General features: G+C 37.6%; 1 protein-coding gene across 2 annotated transcripts in view; it reads right to left on the bottom strand.

Moving 5' to 3' along the window:
- LOC124864797 (protein kinase C alpha type-like) overlaps window positions 1-22102 on the bottom strand; it is a 157904-nt gene that overhangs the window by 19312 nt on the left and 116490 nt on the right. The window contains exons 6-12 of one of the 2 annotated variants that reach the window (XM_047359707.1): window positions 12501-12657; window positions 12268-12402; window positions 8422-8515; window positions 5528-5557; window positions 1541-1681; window positions 1275-1448; window positions 760-851 (exon numbers count right to left, since the gene is read on the bottom strand). In XM_047359707.1, coding sequence (XP_047215663.1) covers window positions 760-851; window positions 1275-1448; window positions 1541-1681; window positions 5528-5557; window positions 8422-8515; window positions 12268-12402; window positions 12501-12657 — 823 coding nt within the window. The remainder of the gene's footprint in view (window positions 1-759; window positions 852-1274; window positions 1449-1540; window positions 1682-5527; window positions 5558-8421; window positions 8516-12267; window positions 12403-12500; window positions 12658-22102) is intronic. The other variant, XM_047359708.1, reaches the window with a different exon arrangement.

Genomic DNA, 22102 nt, shown 5'->3' with positions numbered 1-22102 from the left:
ATTTAGTAAATAGAAATAAATACAGAAACCTAAAGAGGAAACCTTTATTCTGATCAAATGTCAGATGGACAGAAAAAAAGGTTATTTCTTTTTATACTGTATATGTAAATACTTGGTTTCCACTTTTAAGTCGCTATTTATAACCCACCTTTACTAATTAGTTTTTGCCTCAAATAGAGGCTGACATCGTTTTTGTTATTAGGCTTCATTACATTTTGCAGTATGCTTTTACTATTTCGGTGTAATTCTTGTCTGTTTTATTTACAGGCTTTAAATTCACTGTTGTGCTTTTCTTATGAGCTTATTTGTATTGCTATGAGGTTACTGTGTTGCTCTTTGTTTTTTTGTTGTCTCTCATTGTGGAGCACTTTGGTGCATTTTGTTTCTTTTAATAAAGTCCTACATAAATAAAGTAGACACTGACATTAACACCTCTAAGACCACTTTAAAACTAACCTAAACGTCTTGGCTCCTTTTGCATACAGTCAACTGAACTTCCCATTATTATTTAGCAATATCTATTAAGGAAAATGAAAACCAAAATAAATGTCACTCTCATACACCTATTTTGGAGGTTGAGTTGGCACATCTGTCATAAAAATGCAGTATTGTGCATTTGTATTATAAAGAAATGCAACTGTACAGCGCTGTTCTGAGGCGTTGACACCAAAACTCCCATCTAGTAGACAAAGTTGCCTGTAGAATATTATCTGTGTTTTCAAACCATGTGAGTGTGCATATTTCGGAGTAAGTCCTTACACTGCCTGAGGCTCCTTAAACTTGCCCATACGCTGGATATGGTACATGAGATCTCCTCCGTTAATGTATTCCATCACAAAGTAAAGTCGGTCCTATAATGAAAGAGCAGGTTATTGTCCAGGGCGCAGATAAAGATATACAGTAAGTAATGTCTTACAGTAAATTATCTTAAGCTTAAGAAAAAACTTATTTATCCCCCTTGAGAAGCAACAAAGGTCATTATATAACTCTAGGCTTTATTTAAAAATCTTTGAGTCAGTCTGTCTCTGCACAGACGTCACTTCATTTTCACCTTCAATTATTCCTGCAGGGATGCCAAGAGAAGAAAGGGTAAAGAAATGTTGAGCACAAATACAAAAGTAATAACAGTCACAGTTCAATAAAACTGAAATTGCTTTGGGTTAATAATGATCCCCGTTAAAGAGTTTTTTTTGTGTGTAAGAAAAGGCCATCAGTCCAGGAAGTGTGCATTATTAACTGTGACGACAGCAAGCTGGAGTGTTTTTTTTACCCACCACAGTCTGAAAGCAGGAGTGGAGCTGGGTGAGGAAGGGCGGTTTGTCTCTCAGTGCCAATACCCTCTTCTCTACCATTGTACATTCAACATCGTCATCCTGGATCACAACGTCTTTCTTCAGGATCTTTATGGCGTAGAGCTCCTCTGTTGACTTCATCTCTGCCAGCATTACCTGCATTTGATAAAGATGGCACACTCGAGAGGTTAATGAAAGAAGCAAAACTTTAGTTTTGTTGCTTTGTAATGAAATATAAGAGTTCTCACCTTTCCGAAGCTGCCCTTTCCCAGAAGAGCCAGGAAGTTGAAGTCGCTGAGCCGTACTCTGTCCATGTTACCCGAGGGCAGACTGAACCGCCGGTGATCTGTCGGTGTGATAACTTTCTTACCGTGGCCCAGCTTGGCTTTCTGTTATATACAATAAGCACACACATATGCCAAAGGGATTTAAACATCATTCCTTAAAATGTGGATGTTTTAACTGCATATATTATGTTTTTCTATAAAGAATAAAACAATAATTATGAGCTTCCACATTTCTGTGAGTAACAAACAAAACAATGGATGCAGGACACATTAATATCAGCCATTAAAAAGTTGAATAAAGTATTGTTGCATAGTTGTCTATTGGGCTAAAACAAGGTAGAAATTCAACAAAAAAATGTTTTATGATCTGGTAAAATTATACCTCTTAAAACGACATAAAATAAACTTTTGCCTGATATTAATTAACAACTGAATAAAACATGGTGCCATAAGAAATAATAACAATGTAAAAATAAAAGGAGTGATATGATATAGTATCATAGATTTACAGGGGCTTAATACAAATGCACACAGTTTGTAGTAATGTGACAGAATTTGAAAAAGTTTAAATGGTATGAGAACCTTTGCAATACATTGTATCTACTGACTTGTTTAACTCCGGGACTGTCTGACTTCTTTGTTGTTTTCAGACATCCTCAAAGACATTAAGCAACATCACACCGTTGGTAGCTTTTAGTAAAGTGCCAACACACTGTTCAGCAAGGGTACACAGCATTTTAAGGATCCTTGCTGGTATAATGATTAGTTTGCCAAACATCTTAAAAAAAAGGAGAAAGAAAACACCAGACAATTAAGGTTCCCAGTAGCACCTATCATAGTTCCTGCTTCTGTCAGGTGTGGCCCAGAAAACAGGCGAGTGGTGGGACAATGAGAGCTATAACCATGATAGTCAGGTATTTAAACTTAAAGTGAAAAAATACGCTACAAAATTTCCTCCCATGTCATAATTATACACTAATTTGTGTTGCTTAATGCTTATTGATCCAAATAAAATGCATTGAGGTTTGTGGTTGTAATACGAAAAGAATTAGAAAAGCCTTTGCGGCTTAAATACCTTTGCGAGACAATGTCTGCTTTAATATTTGATGCTGCATAAATGCAAAGCACACTTTTCCTGCAGAACTGTCACACTGCATCCACACGTCAGCTTGTGCCATTATTCATCAAGCATTGACCTTAATGAGACACTTCAAGTCTCCTACTTCTAGACATTCCAGCTTTTCATCCTTCTTTTTTCTTGCGTTGTTCACCTTATCAGGTCTGTAGAAATCTCTACAGGACTTCAAATATTTAGAATGACAACTCAGATAAAAACTTTTAGCACCACTAAAGGAATAGTCTCCAAACATTCTGCATTAGAAATATTTGTCAAAATTTGAATATTCTGTACAATGAGCTCAGCCATATTATGTCAACAGATGCCTTTCTGTTGCTTATTCCAAGCTTTAGCAATTTATTAATTTTAAGCTTTTAAGTACTCATCGAGTGTTTATTCTGTTGCCTTTTAATGAGAATGCTGCTCATCATAATATGTCAGTAGCGTCATTTTATTACTCATTATTACCCCATTTTATTTAAGAGACACCTAGTGGTCACTTTGGGAATAGACTTACAACAGAAAAATGCATGAATATTTCTTCATATACAAATATATTACATAAACGTTTAACACAATCAACATCTAAAGATTCACTTGAAACAAATACTTTGGCCACTTCATTCAATCAGATGCAGTGCAGCCAAACATGAGACTTAAAAGAAATATAACAGTGCCACTGTGTGGAAACATCCGGCACACACACATATACTGCAAACACAGCAGGCACACTAAGAACCTGTGAGTATCCAGTCAAACATTTACAATAATTATTGTTGTTCCATGCTTAATGCTCAGACAGCCTTCTATAGTCCTGATCCGACTAGTAGAAGGATGATAATCACCCAGTGAGGAGCGGATGTGAAGTTCTGCTGGCCCGTGGCTGTGCATCGGAAGGTAAAGGTAATGCCCCGAAACCAGAGGCCAGAGAGCTCCACAAATTTACTAACAACAATGCTGTTTGGTTTTTGTGTGTTTAATAGGCAGAGTTTTTGTATTAACAGTTAAAGCAGTGAAGCTGAAAAAGGGAAATTGTGATTAGGATTGTTCCTGTCTTGATTATAAATATATTTCTTATGATGTTTTTGAGCCTGTTTTGGTTATGTTACGGTACTTGATTGAACATTTCCCCAGTTCTTCAAATCTGACCTAAAGGCCAAATTTAATCATATTTAGGAGCCAGTTAATCGAAAAATGTTATTAAATGCAAAAACAAATTCCAGTCAGCCTTTTCATAGCTGTTTAAAGCAAATAAGTCATTTTAAAATGCACTTTCTGACAAAACATTTTGAGTCACGCCTTAAAACCAAAAACACACTTCCACTTTATGGAAGATGACATTGAGTCTGTAACTGCACTCCCTTCTACCCACCTTCTACTGACGCTTTTCCAGGTCTGGAAAAGGGTCTAACAGATTGCTTTTATGATAAAAAATAACTTTTTAATGTAAATATATGAAATAAATGCGCACCACCTACTGGTGACAGAAAACAAAATATTATGAGCACTTTTGATGAAAAGACAATTTATGCTGGAAACATTTGTGAATTCTGTAGAATATTACAGGTGAACTTATTGAAAATACTTTGTGGGGCAAGATTATTTAAAACTGGACTCTTGAATTTAAAGAAGGGTCCACATAAAGGTGAGGGCTAGAACAGATCGCAGTGAGTCAGCAGCCATACCACTGAGACAACTGTTTTTACTCTTCATTTATCCTATTTGGGTACAAAACCTCTACTGATGTCCGAAGATCATATTAAATCAGTAAACACTCTCTCAAAGCTCTACTTCTTTTTGCATGATAAATATCTACAACTTTCAGGAGTGTTTTTCTCTCAGTGTCTGAGACAAATGTGTAAAGGGTAATTTAACTGCAGTTTCTGTCTGATTGTGTATCAGCATTTTTACTTGCATCCACGAAGATAAAATACTTGGCTTGAACAAATTCATAGGGTTGAGTGGCATGACAAATATTTTCCTTATAATAACCTTTTGAAGCCTACATTACTGTAGTGCAATGATCCCTCACAACTATAACATACTTATTAAGTGGAAAAAAGTGAGGCTTGTGTAACCACTGTATGGCTCTCCAGTACAAGTTAGCCATTTTGGTGACACAGGTGTTGAGAGAAATGGGAGTGCTGATGCATATGCAAATGAGAGTGGTGATGATACTATTTTGATCTATCGTGTTGCTTTTGAGTTATGTTTTGATGTCCAAGTTTAAAAACACAGTCACTACTTCCAACTGTCTGTTTTTTTTAATTCTTTTTAACATATTTCTAAGTATTGGACATAGTAATGAATTTTGAGGTCAGACACCAGGGAAAAGGAACAGTTGTAAAAAAGATGGCATATTTCCCATTCAACTATAATATATAGATCTTAGAAATATTGAAACAATTTCACCTTGTAGAAATAGCTAAAAAAATTACCCTCTCCTTTTGTCAATTGTTCATTTAGAAATGTAAATACTTTTGTACAATTTCTGAACTCCTTTAAGGACAAACAAATGTAGAGCAAATTTAAGTTTTGCTTTCATGTAGACTCCTATAGTGACATAATTTCTCTACATAATAGGTTTGGATTGTGTATTTTATTAAAGTGTAATAGTACTTATCAAGTAAGAATAGTGGGTAAATTTGTGATATGATTTAAAAAACAAATTAATTGGGTACAGGTGTATTCTGCAGAAGACCTTTGTTAGTAAATCAGATTTATTTGTGGAGTCCCAGCAGAGATCCACAAACAATCCCAGTCCATCAAGTGAATAAGTGAGATGCAAGCCGAAACATGAGAGAAACACAAGAAGCAGGCAGGGGAGCTACCTTGAGATAGTAGATATTTAGCTGGCAGGCCTAGAAGAGAGAAGAAACTCACCCATTAGTGGGCTCAGCGATTAGTGTGCAAGTCTGGCTGACACACGTCGGCAAAAACATGACAAGTTATTACTCTTATGACTAGAAAATACTAAAACCTAAAAGAACAATCACATCTTTTGCATCCCACCCCAGTTTCCATGGCAACCAGAGGTTGCGTGACGACAGAGAAAGCCAAGGTTGGTCGGTTTGTACAGTGAAGAAAAGAACAAAATTAAAACTCAGTTCATCAGGGAGTGTTGTGAGGAGAAGACATTTACACTCAGTATTAAAGGCTGCAATCGCACTTGCACTCACACTTGCACTAAGAGCTGGAGTTTAATAAAACGACCTTCTGTCTCTCACAACTCTTCCCATATAAGTCACAACCAGATTTGCACTCCTCAATGCAGCGTCCTCTTTGTGCTCATGTCTTTGGAGAGGCTGTGAGTTTTAAATAAGGCTGCATGTTATACAAGAACCTCACTGACAAATACCTGCAGTCAACAAAGCAACAACTAGAAGGCAATAACTGGCTGCAGTTTGTTTCCTTAGATTTGATGGGAAAGATCTGCAACTTTGTTTATACTGATTAAAAGAATTGTGTGAACCGGTCAGCAAAACAACTTTACAGCGAACATTAAGTCAGTATACTAAATTCTTTTTGATTTTTATCTGTTAAGTAGAAATAAAAAGAGTAATTGCAGCAAAGTAGAAGTAGGAAAGTAGAAGTAGGATCTCCAAATGCTGTAGGAGGCATTATGAAAAAGGAATGTGAACTGGGTTAAAGCTGCAAAAACATTAAAATCAATGGTTCTGGAACCCAGACTAGAGCCCTCTTTGGCTTAGACATTTCCAGTTTGCTATATCTGCATAACCTGTGTTGTAGAGATGTGTGTATGTTTCTTTTGCAGCTGCAAAACTTTGCACTGAAACTTTTGCAATTCTACAATCAGTAATTTAAGAATGTTTAGTCAGGGAGAAAAAGTCAGAGGCCAAATTATTGGTCCACCTGCTTCTATGTAAATCTTTTGCAACAATACTTAGGTTTCTTTCTATGAAATTTCTTACGGTTGACGGATACAGGGAGAAGGATTTTTGACAATTCCTCTTTACGCAAACTTTCTAGATCCTCCAGAATCCTGAGTCCTTTTGGGATCTCCTCTCTTTAGGGCACCCAAAGATTTTCTATATGATTTAGGTCTATGGATTTTGATGGCAATGAAAGAAGTTGAACTTGTGTTGCTAAACAATTTCTCTGTTGATTTGGTCATATGTTTTGCATCATTATACTGATGAATGTAATAGTAATGGAAAACGAGAATCCATTTTCAATTTACTGGTAGAGTCCACCTGACTTTGTTTGAAATGTCAAAAGAGTACAAGGTTCCCTAGGTCTTTAGAAGAGAAATACGCCCACAGTATCATAGATCCACCACTGTACTTAACAGTGGGCATAAGGTGCTTTTTCATCTATCCATTTGTGGTTTCATGCCAGAAAATTAATGTTTGCTGTTAAATGCTCTCTAGTGTCATCTGACACTAGAGAGCATGGAGCCTTGGTCCCCCCTAACAATGAGCTTTGAAGATTATTTATCCCTTCATTCCCATGCTGCTTGTTGTTAGTGGTGGCAAGATAAATTTCAGTCCTCGTCCAGCCTAGAGGCCAGTGACTATAAAAAATGGGCCTCTGTATCACATCATAATTATCATAATTAACACAACTGTGTTTCCTTGGTCCTTCAACATCACCTTGATTAACTACATATATCTGTACTTTTTTCATCCCTATTTAGCAAATTTTTGTTTTTTGTTGCTTCCTTTTTATCTTTTGTAACACAGTTCCTGTTGTCTTAACTGTATATAAAAAGTGTTTATAGATAAAGACTGATGGATTGATCTTTATCAGAGATGCCAGTAAATGTGACTGGCACTGTATTTGTTTGAAAATGGAGAGGATTATATTGTTGCATCAGCCACAACAATCTAAATGTGGGGAACCAGCAGTGATAATGGACAGTATGAAGCCCCCCACCGTACACATCCCATTTTTATAATTGGAATGAATATTGTTTTATTCATTGTAATGTTTTGTACCTATGTGTAGTACGACAGGCTTATAAACAGGATGAATAATTCTCACACAGGCACTCTTGACAGCCTTGTGACAAAAATGTACAAAGCACTTCAAGTTCAGTCAATTACGTCAGCTTGCAGTGATAAACATGTTGTGCTCTTCCACTTTTATGTTTGCATTATCATCTTAGAAAAAGCCACGGTTATACGTATCTAAGCAACTATTATCATCATTGTATTATATATATGTACGAGTAGCTGTTAAGGAGATGTCATGTATCAGTAACTGACTTCAACAAAGTTGCATCTATCAAGTTATCAGTTGTGACCACCCTAAATGTACAGAATAATTTTGTTATATGCAGGTGAAAGTGAAACTTAAAAAATTTGGATATGATGCAGAGTGGATCCTGACAGTCTGCAGTCATGACGTCCCAATGTTGGTCCTGTATTTGCAAAGAAAGGAAGATGAGACATCTTTTGCAGGTCCCTTTTGTTCAAAGTCTGCACCAGGAAAGACACTGCAATGCAAAAAATAATAATAAAAATGTCAAGTAGATAATCTAAGTAACACCTTATATTCTAAGTATCATATTAAAGCTAATTTGATTCATTTTCATTTGTGTCTCTGTAACACTGGAGGAAAGAAGACGTGGAAACAGCATGAATTTTGCAATGCGACAAGAAAGAGAAGGACGTTATTTGTTGAAGTGTATGTGAGCAGGTCCAAAAGACATTTGTGATTTTTTTTTTCCAAAAAAGAAAATCGACTTGACACTCCTGCCCACCTCAAACTTTTGTCGAAGCTCCAGGTTGACATCGTCCACCTCGGGAATGGGAACATTGTAGTATTCTCCTTCCTCCTGGTTCAGGAGCTTGTACCTAAGAGAGAAAAACGTGGTAGGCAAAATATGGAAAAAAGGTCATTTGCTTTGCATAACTTAACATATTGACTAATTAATTTTAATTAATCTCCTTTGCCTTCTCCCCTCTGTCCACCCACACACATGTAAGTCTTTATATTTCTGCTTACTTCAATTAGAAGTACTTAATTTCTATTTTCTGCAAGTTTGAAATGCTGCACGCTCTTGCCAGATTGCATCTGTCTCTTCTTTAATGTCTAATGAAGTGTAATTTAAAGTAAAAACTGCAGCCAAACACACAAACAGTAGTAGTTTCCAAGCTGACTGCCAACATTTCACACACTGGAATTTCCTTGATTTCCTTTTTCAACAGAAGTTGTTTAAGGCAAATTAGGAATGCTACTGTTCAAAGTGAGAAACAACTGATCCGACAGAACCACAGAGAGAAGTAACTGGCTTCAACATGTGTTGTCTTTGGGTGACTGGACTTGGTAGCAGATGACAGTGTTTGCATCTGTTTTACTCAGTGTATCCTTAATTTGTATGACAATAAACAATGCAATAAAAAATACTTATATAATATCATTTATATAATACAAATAAAATGTTTATATTAAACAAAACCCTGAAATAGGAAAAATGTTTAGACAGCTGTGACTAAGCTCATAATTTCTCACACGGCTGTACTTCTAGCAACGGTGAACATTAAATACAGAAAGATCATGTTTTGTTTGTAAGGAGATATAAACATTAACCACTCATGTGTAGATGTAAACAAAAGGGGAGGATTTTCTAACTCAAACTGATTTCTTATGCAGAGAAATAAGTGACTATTAAGTTGGCTTCATCTGTCAAGGCATGTCATAGCAGAGTTATGCCAAAATCTAACCTGACACTCCACAGCCATGAAAGGACAGGTGCTTTCCTAATGGGAGTACTGGATGCCAAGACATTTCAGTAGGAGACCAGGGATGTACACATTTTAATATAGGCCATCCATTCCTTGGGGGTCCTGATGAGGGAATGGATCTATGTTGGATCAGCAGCGCGAACTATGATGGGCATGTGCAACAAAGAGGGACTTCATTTTGCCTGTGCACTTCTGCATCATATTGTACGGGAAAGAAGGGTTTATTTTGGTGGTTTATAGCATCATGAGTGTACAGTGCCTTGCGCAAGTATTCGGCCCCCTTGAACTTCTCAACCTCTTGCCACATTTCAGGCTTCAAACATAAAGATATAAAATTCTAATGTTTTGTGAAGAATCAACAAGTGGGACACAATCGTGAAGATGGAATGAAATTTATTGGATGCGTCAAACTTTTTAACAAATAAAAAACTGAAAAGTGGGGCGTGCAATATTATTCGGCCCCTTTACTTTCAGTGCAGCAAACTCACTCCAGAAGTTCAGTGAGGATCTCTGAATGATCCAATGTTGTCCCAAATGACTGATGATGATAAATATAATCCACCTGTGTGTAACCAAGTCTCCGTATAAATGCACCTGCTCTGTGATAGTCTCAGGGTTCTGTTCAAAGTGCAGAGAGCATCATGAAGACCAAGGAACACACCAGGCAGGTCCGAGATACTGTTGTGGAGACGTTTAAAGCTGGATTTGGATACAAAAAGATTTCCAAAGCTTTAAACCTCCCAAGGAGCACTGTGCAAGCAATCATATTGAAATGGAAGGAGTATCAGACCACTGCAAATCTACTAAGACCCGGTCGTCCCTCTAAACTTTCATCTCGAACAAGGAGAAGACTGATCAGAGATGCAGCCAAGAGGCCCATGATCACTCTGGATGAACTGCAGAGATCTACAGCTGAGGTGGGAGAGTCTGTCCATAGGACAACAATCAGTCGTACACTGCACAAATCTGGCCTTTATGGAAGAGTGGCAAGAAGAAAGCCATTTCTCAAAGATATCCATAAAAAGTCTCGTTTAAAGTTTGCCACAAGCCACCTGGGAGACACACCAAACATGTAGAAGAAGGTGCTCTGGTCAGATGAAACCAAAATCAAACTGTTTGGTCACAATGCAAAATGATATGTTTGGCGTAAAAGCAACACAGCTCATCACCCTGAACACACCATCCCCACTGTCAAACATGGTGGTGGCAGCATCATGGTTTGGGCCTGCTTTTCGTCAGCAGGGACAGGGAAGATGGTCAAAATTGATGGGAAGATGGATGGGGCCAAATACAGGACCATACTGGAAGAAAACCTGTTGGAGTCTGCAAGAGACCTGAGACTGGGATGGAGATTTATCTTCCAACAAGACAATGATCCTAAACATAAAGCCAAATCTACAATGGAATGGTTCACAAATAAACGTATCCAGATGTTGGAATGGCCAAGTCAAAGTCCAGACCTGAATCCAATCGAGAATCTTTGGAAAGAGCTGAAGGCTGCTGTTCACGAACGCTCTCCATCCAACCTCACTGAGCTTGAGCTGTTTTGCAAGGAAGAATGGGCAAGAATTTCAGTCTCTCGATGTGCAAAACTGATAGAGACAAACCCCAAGAGACTTGCAGCTGTAATTGCAGTGAAGGTTGGCGCTACAAAGTATTAACGCAAGGGGGCCGAATAATATTGCAGTTTTTTATTTGTTAAAAAAGTTTGACACATCCAATAAATTTCATTCCACTTCACGATTGTGTCCCACTTGTTGTTGATTCTTCACAAAAAGTTAGAATTTTATATCTTTATGTTTGAAGCCTGAAATGTGGCAAGAGGTTGAAAGGTTCAAGGGGGCCGAATACTTTCGCAAGGCACTGTATATGGGTCTAAGGGCTTAGGACCATACATAAGTATAACTCTTTATTTTTGGTAAATTTACTATCAAAAAAGACTTTAAGGACTTTATTGTTGTCAGATAAGTATTTTAGAAAATTATTAAGAAAAGCAGTCATAAAAATACCTAAATCTCACATATTTATCTACATATTATTCTCTGGAAACTTTATATTACACCGTATTTCAACTGATTGTGATTCTGATTACAATTTGGACCAGTTAACTCTAATGAAACTGAAGTCGCATAACCACGTTTCCTTATATCAGGCTATAAATGGATTATAAAAAATAACTATAAACCGTTTGATACCGAAGCAGGAATGAAACAGGCCCATGGTGGGGTTGAAACATTCTGTGACGAACAGCTGTATTCATACCCAAAAACACTCTGAGTGAAATAATCAACAAATGACTATTATGAATAAAAAACCATCTTTTTTTCGCCGTCACTTTAAAAACAGACAGAAATGTGTCTGTTCCACTGTTTTTCGATCATCCATGTTGCATATTTTCTGTCAGAAGCCACAATTAAGTGTGCAGTGTCTGAATAAAAAAAATTACCAACACCAGATTGCTTGTATGTCCCACATTTTATAAATCACATGATGAATTTTGTACCCAGTTTGGCCCATTGAGCTATTTTTATTGGTACTGAAATTGGTCTCAGAAGTTGACATTACAGAATCAGGGTAATTATATGGCAGCTATGACCCCTGGCAAAAACTATGAAACCACTGTTCTTAAAGGATGTTCGGTTTGAGTTTTTACTTAGCAAACGCTGTTTTGCTTTTTCTCTGTGATGCATTACGCTTATAAGAGCATCTCTGCTTGAAAGATGCTACATGAATAAAGCTGAATGATTTGATTTAAAGTATGAGGTTATGTCAGTGCTACAAAAATATAAATGTAAAGCACTAATCATTGAAAGTGATCAAACGCAAGTTGCAAAAGTTTGGGTGGTAATGAGAAAACTGACCATCCACAGTGGGGAGCCTTGATGAGCTCAGAAACACCAAAAGACATGGAGCCCATGAAGTCATTCCGGGTGGTTCTGTCCCAGTCCCATATCTCAATGGACAGACGTCGGTCCTTATCTGATGCTTTCAGCTTACTGCTTAGACACACACAATGGAAAAACTGTTAAAAATGTTTACATTTTGATTTAGATCTAGCTTTGAATTAATTTTCTAAAAGAGAAAATTTATTCACAAGGTGAATGATTCGTTCCAACAAGGATTGAGAGAGGAACGGATGGTCCTGGTCTTCTGTTTGGTCTCGTTCTTTGGGTCTGGGATGAGCTTGAGTTTGACATATGGGTCTGATAAACCATTTGGATCCATTGGAATCAGGTTCCTGGCTTCACCCACTGGAAGGAATACATAAAGAAAATGTTTAAGTGTTTGAAGCAGATTTAAAGACAATATGGCTAAACAACTGACTGAGGGATTTAAACCCTTATAGACTATGATTGCAAATTCTTCTTCCAGTGTTAATGCAGCCAAGCTGGGCATGGACTTTACCAATGCTGACTGATGCATTTTCCACTCAGACTAATCTTAGTATGGGAAGGACTTTGAACAGTCGTAGATATGCCACAATTTAGCTAATATACATACTAAATAACTACATAGTTTTTGAATATAATTTTAAAAACATTTTGGCAGCAAAAATCTATTTATTTATTTATTCATTTATTTATTTCAAATGAAAATACAAATAAAAAGAAATAAATTTGTCCCCAAACATTCAAAATAGGCTGTGCAAAAATTGATTAGAGTTTATAGACTGAGTGAAGAAAGACATAAGTAAAAAAACAGCTGCAATCTTACAAATATCTTGGCACAATCAGTGATTCAAAACCAAGTTTAAAAAGACAATCAGTATGTGTCCATGAAAGGACATCAGCACCAATACTGTCTATGGAAGCTGTCTAGTTTTCTAATTGAAAAAACCAAGATGAGACTGTTTTACAGAGCTTTTTTTGAGTCATTTGGGACCTGCCTCTAAAGAAGAGGAACTGACTGAACCAACTGGTTAACTGATCAGGCCAGCTCATTGGGGAGTCTCAGATGGAGCGGGAGTTACTGTACACCAGACAGTTACAGCGGTTGGGCGGCTCCATCCACCGGGATGAAAACCATCCTTTGTTTGACAAGTTCAGTTTGGTTGTAGATATGAGGTCCCTAGTATAAAGACTAGACGTTACGGAAATGGTTTTGTGACGGCTGCAGTTTTGTTTTTAAATCAATCTTAATTGGAGATCTTTTAATTTGTTTTGTTTCGCTTTCTGCTATGAAGTTCCATGTCCAGTCTTATTGTTTTAATGAATGTTTGGCAAATGTGTTTGGTATGTATGGCTGTGTTGATTTTATTTACATATTTATACATTCAAACAGATGCTGGTGCTCCTCTTGTCTGCAAGACTAATCTACAAAAGGGTATTAATAAAGTCACTTTGCCTTACCTTAACAAAGAAGAGTGAGATAGTGAATGTAATTCTACTGTTTTGTACCGCACAAATTAAACTTCATGAGATCCCAGCAGGTTATAATGTACGGGATATGGTTACACTTATTATGGACATAAATGTGCCTGCAGTAACATGGTTTTGCTTGATTTTTTGAGCTGCTTCACAGACACAAAAACATTATTAAAAACCAAAATAAAGCATAAAACCTAGACAAAACTGTAATTAGAACACACCTACTGTAGCTGGCTGAAAGTCTTTTAGCAAGTTACTCTTTGACTTTCCAAAGCATATTCATAACCTTTTAACTATAGACTCGATTAACTTCCTAATAAAAATTGGACTTGTTTCCACAAATCCTACAGTTTTAATAAGGCAGAAGTCATGAAAGGAATTTCCTTAGCATACTAATCTGTTTCATCCACTCTGCAACAGGTTTGGAGTCACGGTGTCTCAACCTTTTCATTGATGAGCTAATAGTTTGAGACTGTGTCTGGTGTGTCATCTTTACCAATAAAACCACATCTTTTGCTATTTTGGATAAAAAGGTCAGGCTCTCACCCATGCTAAGCCTGAAGGACTGAGAGCTGCAGCTGTTCTGAGAAGAGAACATAAGTGACCAAACAGCATCATGAAGACCAAGGAACACACCATACAGGCCAGGGATAAAGCTTTCGGAGAGGTTTAAAGCAGGATTAGGGTATAAAACAATATCATAAGCTTTATAAATCTCACTGAGCTCTGTTAAATCCATTATCTGAAAATGAAAATAGTATGACTCAACGGCAGAGCTACCAAGGCATGGCCATACACCTAAACTAACAGGCAAGGCAAAGAGAGTATTAATCAGAGAAGCAGCCCACAGGTCCAAGGTAACTTTGGAGGAGCTGCAGAGTTCCACAGCTCAGTTGGGAGAATCTGTTAACGGGACTTGTATTAATTGTCTATTTTACAAATCTAGCTGATAAGGAAGAGTGGCAAACTACTACTACAAGCAATGTACAGGGGTTGGACAATGAAAGTGAAACACCTGTCATTTTAGTGTGGGAGGTTTCATGGCTAAATTGGACCAGCCTGGTAGCCAGTCTTCATTGATTGCACATTGCACCAGTAAGAGCAGAGTATGAAGGTTCAATTAGCAGGGTAAGAGCACAGTTTTGCTCAAAATATTGAAATGCACACAACATTATGGGTGACATACCAGAGTTCAAAAGAGGACAAATTGTTGGTGCACGTCTTGCTGGCGCATCTGTGACCAAGACAGCAAGTCTTTGTGATGTATCAAGAGCCACGGTATCCAGGGTAATGTCAGCATACCACCAAGAAGGACGAACCACATCCAACAGGATTAACTGTGGACGCAAGAGGAAGCTGTCTGAAAGGGATGTTCGGGTGCTAACCCGGATTGTATCCGAAAAACATAAAACCACGGCTGCCCAAATCACGGCAGAATTAAATGTGCACCTCAGCTCTCCTGTTTCCACCAGAACTGTCCATCGGGAGCTCCACAGGGTCAAGATACACGGCCGGGCTGCTATAGCCAAACCTTTGGTCACTCATGCCAATGCCAAACGTCGGTTTCAATGGTGCAAGGAGCGCAAATCTTGGGCTGTGGACAATGTGAAACATATATTGTTCTCTGATGAGTCCACCTTTACTGTTTTCCCCACAGAGAGTTACGGTGTGGAGAAGCCCCAAAGAAGCGTACCACCCAGACTGTTGCATGCCCAGAGTGAAGCATGGGGGTGGATCAGTGATGGTTTGGGCTGCCATATCATGGCATTCCCTTGGCCCAATACTTGTGCTAGATGGGCGCGTCACTGCCAAGGACTACCGAACCATTCTTGAGGACCACGTGCATCCAATGGTTCAAACATTGTATCCTGAAGGCGGTGCCATGTATCAGGATAACAATGCACCAATACACACAGCAAGACTGGTGAAAGATTGGTTTGATAAACATGAAAGTGAAGTTGAACATCTCCCATGGCCTGCACAGTCACCAGATCTAAATATTATTGAGCCACTTTGAGGTGTTTTGGAGGAGCGAGTCAGGAAACGTTTTCCTCCACCAGTATCACGTAGTGACCTGGCCACTATCGTGCAAGAAGAATGGCTTAAAATCCCTCTGACCACTGTGCAGGACTTGTATATGTCATTCCCAAGATGAATTGACGATGTATTGGTCGCAAAAGGAGGCCCTACACCATACTAATAAATTATTGTGGTCTAAAACCAGATGTTTCTGTCAAGGTTCTGTCACGGTTAACTTGATATCGGACCCCAGAATGCAGACGAGCAGGCAGCGTGATGGTAAGTGAAAAAAAAAGGTTTAATAACAAAACTTCACACTCAGCAGGAGGTAGGAACAAAACAAACGGGCAGGCAAGACAGGCATGGCAAGATAAAAAAAAAACAAGACTTGGTTTGAAAACAAGACATGAGCATGAGAGTGAAAGATGTTTCCGCGAAGACTAACCAAACAAGTATGAATATATGGCGTGGAAACCAGGTGGAACAAGGGGACAGATTAACTTGAACAGGTGAGCCAAATAAACTTAATTGACAGAACAAAACGTGGCTGCGGCAAAAACAGAGACTCTAATAAACAAACTAGAAAAACATGAAGCTAAAGCATAACCAGATCCGAAAACCAAACTTGACAAAACATGAACAAGACGACAAAACTAAAGCATGACCAGGAAAATAACAGAAGCATGATTCAAAATCTAAGAAGAATAATAACAAAAGAACGAGTCAAAACCTTAACTGTGAAAAACATAAGAAGAAACCCAAAACCAAAAACTAAACAACCATACATTATGACAGTTTCAGTTTCATTGTCCAACCCCTGTACATGAGACAGCACCAATGTGGAACAATGTGCTCTGGTATGATATAAAAAATCAAACGTTTAGCAAATATATGAAATGCTATGAGGGGAAAAGGCAAGCACTGCACATTACCCTGAACACATCACCCCCAAGATGAAACATGGTGGTGGTAGTATCATGCTGTGGGAATACTTTACTTCAGCAGGAACATGGAAGCTTGGCCAGAGCTGATAGGAAAACCCCTCATTAGATTTAGCAAAAGACTTGAGGTGGAAGTTTGGGTTCCGGCAGGACAATGAGCCTAAACACACAATCAGAACTACAATGAAATGGTTTAAAGAGTAAGTTCGAGCTATTTTGCAAGAATATGCAAAAATATCCATTTCTGGACTTGCAAAGCCAGTAGAGACATACCTTAAAAATTTGTAGCTCTGACTGCAGCAAAATGTAGTTCTACAAAGTGTTGACTCACAAAATACAAATGCATGCAACACTTTTTTGTAAAATAATTTTAAAATCATATTGATTTTCCTTCTGTTTCACAATTATGAGCTACTTCCAAGAGGGTGAATTGGTGCAAAATCTTCTCAACAAGTGGCATTACAAATTGAATTTGACTACACTCTATCATAACTAAGATTTAATCATAATGTATGTGTGTGCGATTGGATAATTTAATCACTGTATATATTCCTGTTTATAAATTGGTTCTATTTGTCTTACTTTGTGATGACATCTGTTGTGTATAAGAGCTATATTAAATAAGCATAATTAAATTATTTCATGGACATAAATACAATACACTGAGGTTTGTGCTGCAATGTAAAACATTGTGAAAAGGTTTAACTGTTATGAATACTTGTGCAAAGCACAGTAAATGAGCAGGAAACCGATTCTGGATTAATTTCCTTTCTACAAAAAACCCAACCAGAAGAACAGTGATCTCTGCCTTCTACAATCCTTCATTGAATGAGTAGAAAGGCTGCAGATGGATTACATTCCCACACAAGGGAGACTTTGGAGGATCAGAGTGTGAGGTATGAATAAACCAATATGTTTATAATGTGCTCTAGAAGTCTAAAAAAACACAATAAAATGATTTGCAGACTTATCTCGAATTGTAAATTGTTGCAGCACCTCCTGGCAGCCATATTTCACCCACTGAAATGCGAAGATATATGAAAGACTGCCTTTCTTTGTATCAGGCTTGTCAAAATTTATTTTTAACAGAAGAAAACATTTAAATAAACAGTGTTTATTGCCGTACTGCTCTGATTGAGAAAAAGACAGCAGAAAAGAGACTGAAACAACATTAGGCTACATTATTCAACAATACAACATAATACATTGATTTCACATGAGAAAAGGAGAAAAAAGCTATTTTATGTCTGTGGTGTTATAACCCCTAGAAACTCCCTACAAATCAATATGATTTTTGAATTTCCCACAAGAATCATGAATAAAAAGGTTTTAAAATACTATTTTGGATTATTTGTTGACAACTTTGATGCTTCCACATGCTCCTCTACATGCAGAAGAGGGCAGTATAGGTCTCCCTGTATCAGTAAGATGTTTTTCCCAGTATTTATGAATGCGGTGTTTTAATCCCACAGTTGGAGATTTTTTTACCTTTCCTTGTTCTTCCACTCCTCTTTGTCTCTCTTGCTCTCGTGAAAGCCCACACACATGCAAACACACACAAACATACACAATGAGATTTTTAGAAAAAACAATGACACACATTACGATGCACGTCAAGGGACAATCTCAACATGTTCCCCTGTTGTCCGAAGCCTTCACGTCTGCTAGCTGCTCCGCCATTCGCAGGCATCAGCCACTTCCATGGCAACGTTGGCATCAGACAAAACGAAAGAAACGTCCACCAACCCGTAAAAACACTATTGAGGCGAACACACACACATACATACACACACAAACACACAGATGAGAATGAATGCTACAATTTGTCCCTTAATGTGTGTTTGTGCAAGTGCAAATCTGTCTCTTTCTTTCTGTCACTGTCTTTGTCTTTCTCACACATATAAACACAGGCATACATGCACACAATAAAAGATCATCATCAAGGACCATCTCTGGTGTCGGTTGTTGCTTAGATACAACAAGAGCTGCTTGCTGTCTGTGTCCTGTGTTCTCCTTATGAGGTAGCTGCTAATAAAATTACTGGGTTTGTGTGCATTTCTAGTTTTTCTTATTGGCTTTGGGCTGGAGCAATCATGATATGCACACATCAGAGACATATTTTTCCATTAATGTGCCACAGATCAAAGACTTTAACAACAAAGTAAAACATAATAAATGTTGTGGATACTGTTTAAACATTTAGTCCAGAACATTCTCTCTCTGTCAGCGTTCAGTGCTTAATTTTCTCCAAACTACTCCCATCTTATCTGATGCACCTTAACTTTCAACTCATAACCCAAAGATTCATGCAGTAATCATTTCCCTTGGTACATAAACACATTTTCCATATTAGATGTTTTACAGGTCATGAAGAAAAAACGACATGTAATTTGGCTACAGAGCTGTAGTGGGCTGACTGTATAATCTCATGAAGAAAGAAGGCTTTGTGTTTTAAATGTGTTGTTGCATAACAATGCCATGTGCAGCCAATGAGTGCCTGATAATCTTAGAGGGGGAAAGCTGCACAGCCAAATGGGAATTGGATGGATCCCTGCTGAGCTGTGTCAGGGATCCAAACAGATATGTCATGCACTCAGTGGAGGCAGAAGGAGGAATCAGAGTGAATTTTAAATTCCTAGTTCTGTAGCATGAAAATATTGTGGAAGTACGATTGGTCTGTTTTGGATTAGAAATAATACCCTAATGATATAAGGTTGTTATTTAAAAAAAAAAAATCAAACCAAAAGCAACTAAAGAAAGACTGCAAAACTACTTTTAACAGATTTCTTCCTGCTATTTAAACTTCCTTTAACCCTTTAAGAATAAAATTTATATTTAATTCACATTTCACAATGTCTATTTATTGTTCTATGAAGCAGATTTCATATGTTTCTACTTTTGTGTCACAATAAAATGCTGCATCAAACAACAGTTTAGTGTCAGAGAAAGATAAGCTGAGTCAATACAAAACACACTTTCCAAATGATTATTTCATTAACTGAGTGAAAAAAGCTATCCAAACCAAACTGATTCTGTGTAAAAAGGACCTGAACATGAAGTTTGCCTAAAGAGCTTGAATAGCAACATAAGTCAAGTCAAGTCAAGTTTATTTATATAGTGCTTTTCAGCAACAAGGCACTCAAAGCGCTGTATATATAACAGCATATACATATATATAAGGCCCCAAATATAAAGACAGAACAGATGAGAAACAAAGTATTTAATACATACCAGCCTGGGAAAGGCTTCAGACTCAAGTGAACCATAATGACAGCCAGTATCCAGTGTTTTCTCAATTATATAGAAAACATGGAACCTTTCCAAAATTACACCCAGGGTACATCTATGACACATCCAGGAGGCCACAAAAGAACCAAGAACAACATGTAAAGCAATGCAGCTCCCATTTGCTATAGTTAAGGTTGGTGTTCATGATTCAATAATAAGAAAGAAACGGTATCTACGAGACACGCAAGACACACAACATTGGATATGAACTTTTTACCATAGGAGTCATTTTTTCTGAAAAGTAAATACATTTGGCTAAACAACTAGATACATTTCTAATTTTGTCTTTATGAAAATGACCAGTCACTGAATGAAACAGCAATAATACAATATTATTATTGGTAATAATTGTATAATTATTGTATAATATGTGGTTTTTGATACAATAATATGTTCTTGGACAATTTTACAATTTCTAAAGGAACTTGACCTCTTTTGCAATAATCTTAGCTTTAATTGTTAAAACATGAAGTCCTAAACAGTTTCACAAACAACCTTCTGGTGCAAATAAACTTTATAAAAGGATTGTTCTCCTCATCCAGGCCATTTATCTTGGTTGAAAAAAAAAATCTCTGTTCCTTGTTACTTTTCCAAAAAGGTTTTAACATGCTGTTGCTCTTGTCCACTGCTGAGGTAATCTAGTTTAGAACTGTTGTATTCAAGTAACACTAGACCGGTTTCTGATCTTTCTCTCTTCCTATGGCCTTGTTTAAACAAGTTGTTTTCTGCTTTAAATTTGCGTTTTGCTCTTCAGGCTGCTTGCTCTCCATTTCACATGTTCTTGGGCTGATATTCCATTCATAATAAAAGCTGTTTTTCAAAATAAAATATGCATATTTTATTTGCATGCAGAATTAACTTATATTTTTCATATTTGTTCATTTGAAGGGTTTAATGTGACCGGCGCGCCATAAAATGATCAGCTCTGTGGGTCACCCTAAAATCCTTCTCTTACCAATGAAAGGCAATAGAGTCCATCTGAAAATAGTTATGGGTAAATCTTTATCTATCTTGTTTTATGCAACTTAAACATGAGGATGCTGCAAAAATCATAAATGAGTTTAACTCCACATTTTCCCAAATCAGATCCAAATGCATTCATGTCATATAAATGCAACAATGCTTATATAGTGAAGAAGCTATTTAAGAACCTAAAGGAAAATGACTTGCTATTCCTTACAGCAAGGAAGGCTATAGTTCTATTGTGCATGACAACAAATGTATTTTAGTTCTATGTGTGCTTTAAACCTGAGGCAAGCATGTCAGCCAATGGGAAATCTCATCCTGAGTAAACTGCTGCGTAAACCTCCGTCCTCAGAAGCTCTGTGTTTGTGTGTGTGGGCAGGGCATCCAGGGACATTTCTTCGCAACTCTATCATCAAAACGCCATGAGAATGTCTGCTGCAGCCCATCGGCTTTCTTGTATCACCTTTTGAGAGGAAAAATTGAGATCAGGATAAAGGTGATCAGAATGAGAGAGAAAGAAGGAATTAAACGAAAGAACGGAAGATAAAGACTCCAAACTATGAAGAAAAGGATAAAAAAGACACACAGAATAAAACCCCTAAATCCAAGAAAGAAAGAAACAACCACACGATTAAAAGAAAGAATTGATGGCCAACTGGAAAGAAAAGGGAAGAATAAAGCATAATCCGAGCTAACAGACAGGAGCTCACTGGATATCAGAGAAAAACAGGTGATGAGAGGAATGGGAGAATCTGAAGGTGTCTAAGGAAAAGGTGGGATAAGAAAGCAGGAAAAGTGAATAGATGAAGAAAGGATGTAACGGGATGCTGAAGGGAAAAACAGTAGGAAAAAGAAGAAGAAAAAGAGAAGGAGGTGTTTACAGGGAGCGAGCCCGAGAAGAAATCTGTTTTCTTGGCCGGAAAGATTTAATCAAGTTCATGTTGGTGCAGTGAACCACAAAGGCTTGCCACTTGCGTGTAGGAGCCAGAGGGGAGCTGGAGAACAAGCTGTGGCTTCACTGTTCAGATCACTGCCATTATAGAGACGGAAAAAAAGAAAAAAGTTCAGAACACATGTTTCTCCTGCGCTTGTTCCCACCTGCCCTGTACTCTATT

The sequence above is a fragment of the Girardinichthys multiradiatus genome, chromosome Y (genome assembly GCF_021462225.1).
Source record: "Girardinichthys multiradiatus isolate DD_20200921_A chromosome Y, DD_fGirMul_XY1, whole genome shotgun sequence".
Taxonomy (NCBI): domain Eukaryota; kingdom Metazoa; phylum Chordata; class Actinopteri; order Cyprinodontiformes; family Goodeidae; genus Girardinichthys; species Girardinichthys multiradiatus.
Note: the sequence above shows the minus strand (reverse complement) of the source record. Positions and strands in the feature narration are given on the sequence as shown.